The 15,089-nt window shown below is 37.9% G+C and overlaps 1 protein-coding gene across 6 annotated transcripts in view; it reads right to left on the bottom strand.

The window, feature by feature from the left end:
- The window catches only part of LOC146362952 (CUB and sushi domain-containing protein 3-like), a 388,582-nt gene that overhangs the window by 259,754 nt on the left and 113,739 nt on the right, over positions 1-15,089 (bottom strand). For all 6 annotated transcript variants that reach the window (XM_084918660.1, XM_084918664.1, XM_084918663.1 and 3 more), the window contains exon 3: positions 109-221. In XM_084918660.1, the coding sequence (XP_084774786.1) occupies positions 109-221 (113 nt within the window). The remainder of the gene's footprint in view (positions 1-108; positions 222-15,089) is intronic.

Genomic DNA, 15,089 nt, shown 5'->3' on the forward strand with positions numbered 1-15,089 from the left:
CTATTAATTTACCAGATATATAAAGGTCAGCAGTGAAGCATAGCATATTTATGCTTTACATACCAGCCAGACACGCAAACACAAACACAGACACAGACACTTTCTGACCTTCATAGTTGAGTTTGAAGCCATGTGCAGAAACCGCAAAGTCACTGGTCAGTCTCAACGAGAAGACATTTCCTGTGCTGGTGACCGGAGGTGGAACCTGGAAACCTGTTAACCTGTAGAAACAGAGAAGATAATATATTGACATGATCAACACATTACACATTAAGTATGAGAAAAACAAGCCACTTGCTTTTGTGGAATAAATAAAAGCCTTGGTGATAGTAACCTGCAGTGACAAGGAAAATATCAGGGAATACATAAATCAGCAGAAGATTAACAAGAACCCATCTTGTACTTACAGGACAGAGGAAAAAAACATTTTTAACAGCCTTGACCGTTGCCCATTTAGCAATGAATGGCTTTTACGTAATAAAAAACTTTTCATACACTCTGTGTTTAAGTACGTTGATAGATGTTTTTTAGGATTCAGAAAGAGGAATTCATTTTGCTGAAGTCAGTACCACAGTGACAGAGAAGACAAATGGAAAACAGTAAAGACAGTATAAAACCTCTTCTCAGTCCTCACCAACACCACTGCCTGGCATCGAGCCTCTTAGACCGAGCACAAAAACCCTCTCCATTTTCCTCTAAAAAACATCTACTTTAATGGGGGCTTTCAAATAAGTCAAAGCATCAGATCAAAGTGTGCTATGAAATCTGGTCAGCCAGCTAGTAATACTGAAATGGATCTGTGTGCAGATCAGTAAACAATAAAAAAAAGGAGTCAAGTAGGAAGCCAAGGCCCCTTTTAATGTGCACTCAACATGTTTGAGTCTGACCTCGAAAAATACGCTTACCCACTACCGCTCGTAGGTGGGCCTTTAGCTCTCAGAATTCCTTGAAATAAACAGGGAGGAAGCGAAGAGGAGGAATGGAAGGCCAGCGCTTTTTCAGGTAGGGAAAAGAGCCAAACCGCCTTGCTGCCACTGCAACACATTTTTCTCGTGTCCTGCAGCTACCATTCTTCCTTCCATTTCCTCCCTTCCTCTTTCCTTCGCCTCCTCCTCCTTCTCTTCCCCTTGCCTACATCTACTCATACCATCCTCTCCTCTAGCATTAAGTCACCAAACTCATATTTCTTTGCCTTTTGCCTTCACTCCCCTCCCTATGTAGTTTCTCATCTCCTCCATCCACTTCCTTCTGTGGCATTTATCCACCTAAATCTCTTTTGTTACCCTTCCTCTTCAGTTCTGCTAATCTCTTTTTCCTGGCCTTCTTTTGTATATAGATATATACCCTCTCTTTTGTCTCACCATCTTTTTTTTTTTTTTAAATATAATCTTTCCTTTGTATCTATATTTCCTTTAGCCATACTTACCACTTACTCTCTCCCCTTCCTAACAATCAGGACACAGCTTATTACTTAACTGTTTTGTTCTTCCCCACTCTTTCTGCACACATAAACACGACACTTGAAGCATGTCAGAATACACCTGCTATAACACAGAAGACAAGTTCAGTGTAGCCACTTTTGTACCTGTGAGCTGTTCAAAGTAATCTGCTTCATGTTACTGCAACAAGAGAAACGATGTCTGACTGTGACCTCTAACTAGTATCGAGACTTTAGCATAACACGCTTCCCCAGTTATGACAAAGTGCTTTTACATTTTTAAAACATTCACAGCACGCAGAGACTTGCTTTAATTTTGTATTCTCCTGCTACATCCCTGCACTCATCCTTCTTCTCAATATGTCTTCCCGTTTTTCTTTCTGTCTCCACATATTAATTTATTAAGCTTTCTATCAGCAAAAACAACCACAGTTAAGTCTAGAATCCTTCCCTCAATCTATTCTTCCTCTCTGCCCTTCTTTCATTTTCTTCTGCCACCTACCTTGCTTTTATGCTCCATTATGAGTTTGCTTTTTTTTTAACCTCTCATCTTTTAATCTCCCTATCCTACTTCTTTTACCCTCTCACATCCTTCTTGTCATATTTATTCATTGTCTGCTGTCTCCTCTGCTTTCTTCTCATCTTTCTTTACCTCCATCTCACCTCCATTTTTCCTCCCTGTTTTAATCCCCAATGCTCCACTTTTTTCAGTTGTTAGTTCAGATTTGTTCCCCTTCTGTAAATTCACTCTTCACTAATCATTCTCCCTACACTTCTTTCTGCTCAAGCCGACTGTCCTGCACCAGCTTCCATCTCCTCCGTCAGCTTGCTTTCCATTGCTGTTCGTCCCCCCGAATCATTTTAACTCATCCAGGCTCACATGTTGATTCTCATTTCTCAACTGACTTACTCCCTTTCTATTTCTTTGTTCTCTCCCTTCTAATCCAAAACCACTCAAAGTGCAAATGGCCACCTTTTTAAAAGTACCCAACCATCTCTTTAATCTTCCTCTCCATTCCTAATCTATTTCTCATCTATGCATTTCTACCTCAGCTTCATTTCTATTTTTGGGCTTTTTCTGATCTCATCTCCAGTCAGTAAATCTCTGTCTTCCTCTCTCTTAGTTCTTCTTCTATTTGTTTTGTTTTTTTCTTCTCAGCATTATTAAACTGCCCTTTTTTGGCCTCACTTCCCTCTCCATTTTATCTGTCTTTACAGTAAACGCAATGCTGTTTATGCATGTGTGCATGCAAAGTTTGTAAAAGGAAAATGCCGTAAAACACAAAGTTTAGGCAGTAGTCACTGGAACCTTAGTAATATCAAGTTATTACTGTGTAACGTGATTCTGTTCGCCTAGATGTCATCTGAGTGACGTCTTCCTCCAAGTGACGAAACGTTTCTCCCACTGAAAACGGGGCTTACTGTGCAACAATCAACATATCACTAGCAAACTGAGTGCATGCTGAGTGCACACATGACATAGGTTTTAGGTTTTTGATCACTCTAGTAAACAATATATATGATTTAGTTGATTAATTAGCAACGTCTTGTATAATTAACTGTTTTTTAAGCACAAAATGTCCAAGTGGCTCAGCACTTAATGGTTTTTCTACTGTTACTTGCCACTCAAAGTGCTCTTTACACTATACACCACATTCATCTATCCACACAATGCTTTATTCTTGGCATTAAATTACCTCCATTACACACTAATGGAGGTAATTTGAGGATCCGTATCTTGACCAGGGACACTTTCACACAGAAACTAGAGGTGCTGTAATTGAACCACTGGCCTTATGATCAGCTAACAACCCGCTCTACCCCCTAATCCACAGATGCCCCCCTTGCATTATCTGTGTGTGTGATTTAAAAAAAAAAAAAAAGAATAATAACAGTTTCCCTGGATGAAGCACCTTAAGTCATATTTCAGTTTAACACAATCTGCTATTACAGAAAGAATTCTACACCACAAGAATAACATTTTATATGCTCTTGAGACAAAGAAAATAAAATCTCTGACCACTCCTCCTCCGTCCCATTTCTAGGTTTCTAATATCTTACTTGTAATGCATCACATCTTTCAGAAACAATCCATCAATACACAAATACCCCCAGTACTCTATTTTATTTTATGATGAAAGTAATATCTGGACTCCAGAGCTGAACCAAATGTCATGGTAATAAATACAAATCAGTGCAAACACACACACACACACACACACACACACACACACACACACACACACACACACACACACACACACACACACACAAACAAAAAAAAACCCTGCCTTTTAAATATGAGATTATTCATTTGTGATGTGGCTGATACTTTGGTGCGTCATCTTACATTACCAGCGCTCATAGTGCTGAGAGTTACAGAGTTTGGCCATGTGACAGTTATAAGAGATCACAACAGGAAAATGATTAAAAAGTCGATTATTATGAATAAGTTGAAAAAATTAGAAAAGGTGATGCCGAAAAAAATTCTCTCAGATCTGCCAATTTAGGAAACATGTAACTGAGCAAAGAATATGCATGCATCACTCTTGGTTAGCATATTGACTGCATCTGTTCAGAGCACAATGGTTGTTGGTACAAGTTTATTAACTGTGGCTACTGTATTCTTCCTTAACAGCTGTAGCCTGCCATGATGGATAAAACATAACAGCTGAAAGTGCAAACAAACACTCCCTTGGTCTTGTTCCTGACTGTTATATTAAAATATAATGTAAATTACATCAAAGACTAAAGTCGCCATTACCTTTTTTCTTATTATTTATTCATTCCAAAAGACCTATTGTCACTGATTTTCAGTCCAGTACCTGTGTAAACCTCAGCCTTTTCTTGCTGTTTCCCATCCTTATGAGCGGCATCTTAGCCATAGATAGATTTATAGCTGAGAGACTGTTTTCTTAAGCATATCTTTCACAGATTCAGTTAAAAAAAAATGGGGAAAATTAGACAACAGACTGCTGCTAGCAAATTGCAGAAAGTTACTATTTAAAACCGGTTCTTTGCCAAGTTGACTGTTGTGTGTAGACACAACACTGATTCATCCCTTGAGTTAGGTACCTGTCTTATACTCGAATGATTCATAGGTCAGTGTTAAGTGGCTTAGCGAACCAAAAATAATCGGGGGGTGGCTGTAGCTCAGGAGGTAGGTGGTTCGATCCCTGGCTGCTCAAGTCTGCATGCCAAATATCCTCGGGCAAGATACTAACCCCAAGTTGCTCTCTGATGCAGCCATCGGAGTATGAATGTTAGATAGAAAGCACTTGCATGGAAAAAGTGTTTGTGTGAATGAGGCAAGTTGTGTAAAGCTCAGAAAGAGTAGATAAGAGCTATATAGAACCAGTCCATTTACCAGGTAAACAGGCTAGACTGAAAATGAGTGAAAAAGAAGCCTAAAGAAACACTTTGAATGACCTTCAGAAAGCCTGGAGAACTACTGCTCAAGACTGCTAAAAATTATAAGACAATCTGGCTCCTTCCTAAATTAAAGAACACAGTAGTTGCTCATAACCTTTGGACTGCATTGTATATATGGAGCACAAATTGAGAGTTCTGGTTCCAGAGAAAACTATAAGCCAGATCACCTGAAAACATGTAAGTAATAGCTTTGCCATCTGGAGAATGTGACCTGCATATTAACAAAGCAGACTTCCAAATCTGGCTCTCAGATTATTGAAGGTGCATCCCCTGCCCTGTTTTCCACCCACCCCCCGTCCTCAGCTGAATCTTTCAATATGCGGGACAGCACAGCAGCAGCATTTATGTGTTCTCAGATTTATGAGGTAAAACCAAAATTCTCTTACAGAAACTGAACGAAAGATGGAGCAGTGAGCGACTGGCGCTCAAGGTCTATTCCCATGGGACCGTGTGTAGTAGTGTATGCACATGAGTGTGTGTGTTTTGTGTGTAGCGAAATCACATTAGCAAGTGAGTGAATGAAGCTAATATCAGCAGAGTGCCTTCTCTGTGCTGTCACACACAAATACAAAAACAGAAGGGTAAGAGAAAACACACACAGACACACACCGTTTGCTTTAGTTTCTGAAAAAGAAGCAACAACGCAGTATGGCTAATGTGATTGGCACACTCCCTCCTCCTGTTACCCGTTTTATTACCATCACGGCCATGAAGAAAAGAGAGAGAATGGAAAAGAAAAACTGTAAATATTAAAACAAAAGGGGCTTGATGGAGTAAGCAATAGTCAGCTAAAATTTTGTGTTGTGTGAAATTGTTTCTGAGGTGAAGTCATTAATGATGTAAATGATGTCTATCATGGGTAGAGATTCACATGTGTGAATTTAAAAATCCTATGCCACCTTCTTCTCAAGTTATCCCATTCATATGAATTGTTTTAAAAGACCTTGACCTCTGTTCTTAAGGTCAAGGGCACTGAGATTCAAACTTGTCTGAGATTTTTAGTAGTATGGTATCAGTTTGAAACTCCTACATTACTTTGTTCTTGAGTTATTTCATTCATAAACTTGGGTGTCCACGTTGCCATGGGTGATGACAATACCCGGTCAGCCTGTTACAGTTGAGGGGAAATAAAAAGGGTTGCTGTACATCATCCGGTGGGTAAATATCACTTGCGGACCACAGTGCAAGACTGATTGAGGTGTTAGTTATGTTTACAGTTTGTTTTGATGCTTTTTTTGTGACACAATGGCGCATCGACATTATCTCAGTAGATTCTCATCTGACTAGCTAAGCATAAACATCACAACAACATGACCCAATCAGTAACCTAATTTTATGGGTCAAAGACACTTATTTGGATTCTGGCAACCCAAGCATCAAACCACAAGCTCAAAGAGAGTGAAATAGACCTGCAGAGGACCCCAATGGGATGAAAATAAAACACAGTGCTTTACAAAACAGTGGAAATCTGGACTGATCTGACATAGACCTGTCAGCCAAAGACACTAAGTTTTATATCAGATCATACTTAGAGCAGTCTAGTGGTAAAAAAAAAAAATACAAAATTTTAGGGCAAAAACATTTATTTAATGGAAAACAGTACACTATGCCAAGTTACAGGGGTTTAGGTTCCAAGATAGAAGTCTAAAATTACTCATGGTTGAACCTCAAATAAAGAAAATTACCCTGCAAATATTGGGCATGCCATAAACAGTGTCAGGTTTTTTTTTTCCACAGCAATCTGTTTTATTTTGACCCACAGAGCCTTGGAAATTATAGTATACTGATGATGCTGTTCTGTTTTCAATATTGTTAGTCCAAAATGAAGTCAATGTGTAAAGAGAATAAGTTAAAAGCCATGAAGCATTATTCATTGAAATTAGAGATGCCACTTTCTTTTTTTACATGACTTTAATCAAACCTCTCCAGTATTGTTTTTGATGGGCGCATTTACTTTATTCCTTGAAGATCGGTTTCTTGTATTTCAGTGTTGTGTCATCATGCAGTCTTTAGTTGATATTTATGTGATCATCACACAAGCTCGCTCTCTTACACAAATGCACACAAAGGTCTAGTACCCATGAAGCTTATTCAGTCCATTAAAAGTATATTATTTTATGAAAGTTTTTTTTTTTTTATTCCATTTGCACATATATTTTTTATAGCCAACTGTGGTGACAAATAACAAATGACACTCAATTAATTTGCAAAAGTAAAGTAATTATCACATTAAGCTACAGCATTTGATGGCACTGCAATTTTTTTTATGAATATGTTTGCATGCGCTTGCTGTGTGAGCACTGAGTGTTCCTGAGTGGAGTACCAGTGGAAATAGACAAAAACCTAAATATTTTTACCAGGCTTAGTTCATTCACTGAAGGTCAGTAATCAAATGAATAGTTCGGTCTGACAGAGCAGAAGACGAGAAAAGCCTAATCAAATAGGCAGACAGGTGTATACTAGGGAACAATTTGAAACAGGTAGGAACAAAAAATACAGAAGAGAAATAAAAACCTAAACAAGATAAAACTGCGAACACAAAGAATGACTGCAAAGCCTGATTATGTGGAGAAAAAAGAGAGTCTGGCAGGAACAAAGACAAGTGAGGAAATATGTGAGAAATAAGAAAGTTAGAGGGAAACTGAAAGAACAAAGAGAGAAATTACAAACTTAAAACATAAAACGATTTAAACAAATAATCTTAATGATCAGAATGTGAGACACGACAATGAGTTTAACACATTAAATTTAAATAACCTTTAAATAACCTTTTTTTGAATAAATGAAGTGAAGACAGTACATCACATTTTTGTGATATTTATTTCTACTATTTTGAACCTAGAACATTTATCAAGGTTTAAAGTTGAAAATATATTTGCATTTTAATTAACAGTAGTGACAGTATATCATGTTTTTTAAATAATGTATTTCTGTTGATATATTTTTATTGGATATTCTGATTTTTTTCTAAGGAAATCTGAGCACTGTCATGCTTTGCTCTGCACTTTGCTGCTCTTTTAATGAGATAAACCTGAGGAAAATCTCCAAAATGCAGCTCAGTACAATAAAATAATGTATATAAACTGACAGATTACAATAAATTCAATGTTTAATTACAAAAAATAAAAATATTAACAAAACTGACCATACTGATCCATTATTAAGAACTCTAATGATTTGGCGTTACAAGCTTTTTATCATGTTTTTTTTTGTATTTGAGAGGCATTTGTAAATTTGTAATTTTAGTGTACAGAAAGTTATTGTTAAACTTACGTTTTTGAACACTAGAGATAAAAATGTATGATTTGCTGTTGTGACTTAAAAGAACAAATTACAAAGCTATTTTGGAAAAATTAATGACCCTATCAACTAAATAACAAAATCAGCCTCTTCTGCTAAAAGTAAAAGCAAAACTAAACAAAACAAAAATATACCCCCCCCCCTTTCACCTTCATTCCCCACTCCTCCACTTCTTGTCTAGTAGATTTATTTCTTTTACTAGTGTTCAAAGTTCAGGGTCTGTAGTGAGTGATTGATTAGCAACACTTGCCTTTGTGACACACACACAGCCATTTTTCAGGTTAGAGTACATGTGGTCAATAGTTGCTGGTGTGTCTTGTAAATCAGTCATCCTCTACCCGCCCTGAACTGTGTGTGCATTTTGGTGTACCCGTTTGATTGTGTATTAGCAGGTTGAATATGCCAGCCAATAAAATTAGCCTCATATAAGTAAGTTCACACATGGACAACCACATACACAAAAGCACATAGTAAAGTCCCCCCTGGTCAGGTTACGTTTCACCGTTTCCATTCATCACAAAGAGAAAGTGAAGAGAAAGGATGCAGTGAAAGAGAGTTGTCAGTATACAGAAAGGTGTCCTTTGAGTTAATCTGCAAACCTGTGAATAAAAATAATAAACCTTGTTAACCTTTTCCAACAAACAAGGACTTCCTGTTCAATATTTTGATAACTTCTCTTTTAAAGCAAACTTTAAACTGACTTAGCATTTGCCAGTAGTCTAATATTAACCAAAGGTCACTGTTAAAATTTTAATGACATTGCAGTACAAACCTGAATCACTGAATGAAGAAAGCTTTGGCTAATTGCTATTTGCAAATACACGCATTGCTTTGTACAAAAATCATCCATTTATTTTCTTCTCTGTTTTCCTTGTGTGACAGCCTAGACAATAATTACATAACTAAACCGAACATGGCTCCTTTTATAATGGTTCACAGGGTAGTTCTGGACCTCAGGCTGTACTGTGCCCACAGTCCATGTTCATGCTCACTAATACACATCACTTAAAGCTAAAAACAGGCAAAAACCTGCATGTACAGTCTCTTTTTTATCTTCTCTCATGCCACCTCCATGTGTCTGCTCATGCGTATCTCATCACATCTGTGAGACTCTCTTTGTCACATTTATTGGCATCCAGCAGTGCAAACATTCACTCTTTCCATTCTCTTCCAGCATTGCAGTGATGTCCTGGGATGATAAATCCTTTTGTGTTGCAGAGGCAGGGGGTTCTCGTCTTTGGAGGTGACAGGGGCCATCAGCGCTCTGTGTGCACCCCCAAGGAAAGACACTCTGACTGGGGTTGAATAGTGGATTAACCTTCCTGTCAGCGCCGGAGGTTCCTAGACAAACATGCTGAGACTCACACTGATAATAATTGTGAAGTGGAAATCTGCTTCCTCTAGCTGTTTAATAATTTTTTTAATTTTTTTTATGAGTGTCAGTATTTCGTGCATGTTAAGTGTAGAATGGCTGGCTAATAATTAGAATTTCATAACAGCATTGCAACATATTAAACTTAAACTTATTCTTGTTGGCTTTGTGTTCCTACTTCTCCAAATTGATTTAACTGGAAGGGCACTCCGAGTACAATCTTCTGCCAAGGCCAATGCCCTATCTCACAATTTTAAGAAAAGTGATCTGCACTTTTTTTTTTTGTTCTTCTTTTGCACGTTTCACCTCTCCAGCAAGTTTAATCAAATTCACCCTGGCAGTTTTTGCATGAACTTGCCAACAGACAAACAGAAATAACTACAGAGAAAGGGGAGAAATGAAAAACATTTTGCTTACATAATTTAAGGCTCTGTTTAAGAACTGCTTTTAGAAATAATGCCAGTAGAGTACTGTCGTGGTGCAATAGATAACATATGCAAAGGATATTCACTTGCCACCTTCATACTAAGCAGAAAGAACAAGGGCTTTTAAAGAGGAATTGCTTACAATTACTTACACTTAAAAGTCTTAGTTTCCCTCACGAGTCCTTTCCCTAACAGTAAACAGCATCCTTGCAGTGTTACAAAGTTTCAAAGGAGATGCTGCTTCCACTATTAAATGATAAAGCTCCACCCACCACACACACTTCTCACCTCCTCTCACACACAAATATTTCCTCTGTTTGCCTCATTCTTTCTCTTTTTCAGACAGCTAGACAGATAGTGAGTGCTGCCCCCGTGAGCTAAAGCTTGTTTAGGCTGCTGGCTACACCATCGCTTACCATTAAACCTGACTCGCATACACAGAAAAGGGCAAACAAACACATGAATGCATATAATGGAAGGGGCACACATTAACACACACACACACAAAGAATTTGTGTGCTTGCAAATGCATACACCTGTATTTTGTAGATAGGTAGAGACAGATTGCAGGTGTCTGCTGGCATTTAAAGGGGAGGTGTCATGACTGACAGCACCTTAAAGGGACAGTCGTTAGAGAGATATATGGATGGAGGGAGACAAAAAGGAAAGACGGGATGAGATGGGATGTGAGAGAGAGAGAGGGGGAATGTAGAAGAAGAAATATGACGGCAGAGGAAACACGTGTACATAACATTCTTCAGTGGACTCGTAAATTCATTTCCACTAACTTTAAAGCATAAGCAGTAAAGCTAGTCCTAACGTTAACCTAAATATAAACTTAGGCTGAATCTTTTTACTGCAGTAGCCTAACATAACATTAGGAGTAAAAGTGGTAATTAACATATTCAATCACTTTGATGCTGTCTACTCCACTCCAATCCCACATCTTGTAGAGACAGATGGAATAGTGTGATGGCTTCCTTCTTCTGCTATGCAGCCTTAGTGAGTTTGATAAGGTGTAGTGTGTAAACCACCTCCCAGTCAAGTTCTGGCAGCGTCGATCTTCCAACCCACTGCTGCACTGATGTCTATAATGGGACAGGAGAGTCATGGGAAAGGTAGCTGAATATCAAAGATAGTTACTTAGTGTAGGTGCACGTAGGGAAAAACGAGATGGTACAGGAGAGGCTAGGTTGGTTGGTTTCAGAATGAAATACTTAAATTTAGTTCCATTAATGACAAAATCTGTAAAATTCCTGATCGGCGACAATATCAGATCATTAGATCACTCGCTGCTAATGGGTAAAATGTATCTATCTATATTTGTATTTCTATTGCATCTGTTGGGAACGTATGCAGATACTTTTATTCAGTTTTGACAATCATGCCATCCTGTCAGATGAATTAATATCTCCTCTCGCTCTGCTTTTGAGTGCAAAGCTTGTTTACTAACACAATAATTGTGCAGCAATGTGAATCCACAATTCTTAAAATATACTAAACTAAAAAGAGAGTGCAAAAGAGGCATTTCAGCTGGAAATAACTGAGATAATAAAATGTGTTTTTTGTTTTTTTTTTTAGTGTTGGATTGTAGAGGCCAGCTTATGGTTATCTTAGCAATTTTTCAGGTTTCACTGCAACAAACAGCCTCGTATTCCTTTGTGTGTGGTCTGTCTGTACTGAGGTGTATAACCTTGCCTGTGGTAATAACTATCTTTTTCACTTGTTGGAGACAACAAAAAGCCACACAACACAGAGTGTCACAAATTCAAACCGTCGACCTACGCAGTGGACACACAATAAAAAAAAATGTAAAAAATGATGAGGGGTTCATTGTTATCGCAGCTTCTTGCCTGAAGGCTTTTGGCCCTTTTTGGTTGATTATAAGAACTTTTATAAAAATTCCAAATTTAAAAAGTGATTTTGTGTGTTTCATTTTTCCAATACATTTTAAGTTTAAAGAACTACATAAGGTACCTTGGTTTAAGTATGAGGCCACTGTGCTGGTTTTTCGGATGTCTTTTACTGTAGGCTGTGGCTTTATTATACTTTTTGAGGTGTCTCAACCACCAAACACACAATACTGAAGCTTATTCCAGACATATTGAAAAATCATGTTAAAAGTTTACCCAGTGGTTAAATTTCTATACTTGTGAGTCCAGACTAAGTGTCAGTATGTAAATATAAATGTATCAGTGGGCCGGCTGCGTTTTTACTGCATTAGTACGACTTGAGCAATAACCTGTAATATGAGCAACCATTTTTCTCTTTTTAATATATAGCGTATCAACAAAGGTATTGGGGCTTATCTTTCTAATCTTTGAATTCAGGTGCTTTCGGTTAAATTGCAACAGCTGTATAACAGAGCAAGGAGTGAGGTTGCAAAAATGCTGGGGCACATAGTGCATAAAAATCACCAACACTTTGCTGACTCAATAACAACAGAGATCCAAAACTCCTCTGGCATTAACATCAGCACAAAAACGATGTGTTTAATGGCATGAGTTTCCATGGTTAAGCAGCTCCTGTGGGTGTAATCTGTAGGTGGCCCAGTACTTTCGTCCATATAGTGTACTACTTATATACAGAAATAGTTGCTTAACTTTATTGTAGAAGTAACAAGGGAAAAAGAAACACTAAGTTAGATGCCTAACTTACACAAGACCCATCTAAATCTGCAGGTTGAAGTGCAGAATTGATACGGCGAACCCTTGAGTGCAATGTTAAATTTCACATATCAACAGCTTGGCTCAACTTCTTGCTCAGCTCCCACCTCAGTACTTGTGACAGATGGCTCATCAGTTAGTTTTAATATCCAAATGCACTTTCTTTTTCGGAAGGGTTGTGAATCAGAAAATGTAACTTCTGTCCATAAAAATCCAACTTGGCTGCTCTAAACTGCATAGTCTCATTAGTTTTGGACAAGTATAAATATTGCTGTTACAGGGCTGAATAAATTCATTAAGATTTCCAGCATATATGTGGGCATGGGTATAATCTATTAAACATAAAATGTGAATAAAAGCATTTGCATTCAGTGTAGCATGCTAAATAAATGAGACTGTTTATTTAATTTATCCACACAAAAGTGGAATGGGTATCTGGCGCAAAGCCAGTGAATGTCTTCAGGTCCTGTGCAGACCATGACATCAATAGCAATGGGCCAACCAGAGTCTGTGACTTTAATTCACAGCAGTGTGAAAATAAATAGCGTTCTTCAGTCAAAATAGCAATTTTAAGAATCCACAATAAAATGACTTTAGCCTTCGATGAAAATTGAAATAGACATCGAGAGCATATGTCTTCAGGGTTGACGGTGTGAAGGTGTTTGTGTTTCTCTGATTGTGTCAGTTTAATGTTTAGCTTTTTGTGTTAGTTTGAGCCCCAGGACTCAGGCCATATTCAGTCATTTCATTTCAATGCCTAATAACATAAGGCAAGTACAGAACAGCACTGCATACTAATGAATCGAACACACATACACACACGCACAAACACACACACACACACACACACACACACACACACACACACACACACACACACACACACACACACACAAATCCTATTAAAGGGCCTGTTGGCACAAACATTATTTTAAGGGTTGGGAATAACAATGGTCATTATAGAGTGGAAGGACATCTTACACACATGGACATGCATGCGCACACACAAACGGTGTAGATATATATAAAATTCTCATGGCCTAGTGAGGATACATAGTCTATAATAGTCAGGTGACAGACAGTGATTAATTGATACATCAACACTGTGTGTGTTCACGTGTGTGTGTGTGTGTGTGTGTGTGTGTGTGTGTGTGTGTGTGTGTGTTAAGGTCAGTACATGGTCTTTTAATTGAATTCTTGTATTTCTGTCTGAAGGATAATGGAGAGCGCAGCAGAGCAGACAGAAAAGCATTGTTCTCAGCCTTTCAGTGTCTGGGCGTTTATGTATCCTTATATCTGCCTGTCTCTGATCTATTCTCCAATCCCCTCTCTGGGGTGGAGATTGAAATTATTACCAGAACATTACTTGTAAGCTTTAAACATGTCCTACTGCATGTCCATGTATGCATACAAGCAGTTAACCAAACAACTAAATGAAATGTCAAACTGGTTTCAGTGCATATAGTGTTGACTGGAAATGTCGAACTCATTTTGCATTGTAAGCCACATAAGCCACTTTTCCATTAGTACCTACTCAGATCGACTCGCCACGGATCGCCACAGCTCAACTCGGATCGACTGGTTTTTCATTACAACCCAGTACTACCTTGTATGCGTGCTTGTCATCATAGCAATGCATCTGCGCGTCCCATGACATAATTAATATGCAACAGGAACGCTATACAACAAAGGTGGACATCAAAGCGACAATATACCAGCTGTTCGATCTGTGGCTTTTGGCCCGACTCGGGAAACAAAAATGGTGGTTTAGATTTTCGTGAATGAGAGGCTCCCATGACTCATTGAGTGACTCTATTGACCAGCCAATTGGTGGCCTGCAGTCTGATGACATCACATTTTAGAACCTGCTTCTATCACTTGGAACCCCGGGCAAGTAGGTACTAAAAAAGTATCCAGTACCAGGTACTATTACCTAATGGAAAACCCTAAAAGACTGTGGCGAAAGGGGCTTATTAGCCCATTTTGATCTTAAGTGAGCAGAACCAGTGAAACTCCCCTTTCTGTCAGAGTAATGAAATTTAAATACACATTTAATACCTGAGATATAATATAAAACAAGACAAGTGCAATTTCAACACTATATATTAGTTTTTCTGTATGATAAAGAAATGCTGCCGTAACAAATGAAGGACAACCAAAGAGTGAGAGAGATGCTCAAAGAATAACCATGTCTCTCTGGGAAACAAATTCTAAGAAATAAATGTATAAAATTATAGAATTTCTTGTAGCTCATTGCCCAGATTTTTTTTCTTTAACTGTTTCTATGACAGATACTAAAAGAGAATAGCTTTTATGTCATTTCTTTATTAACTACTTAATTATTTTTGTGTAGTATGAATGGCCATGGGGGAGGTCAGCAATTATTAATATCTATGTTTTCCAATTCCTTTGAGTTTTATATATGTTAATGTTAATATTAATATATTAATATTTTA

Source organism: Perissodus microlepis, chromosome 22 (assembly GCF_051167445.1).
Source record: "Perissodus microlepis isolate ML-2025 ecotype Zambia chromosome 22, ASM5116744v1, whole genome shotgun sequence".
NCBI lineage: Eukaryota > Metazoa > Chordata > Actinopteri > Cichliformes > Cichlidae > Perissodus > Perissodus microlepis.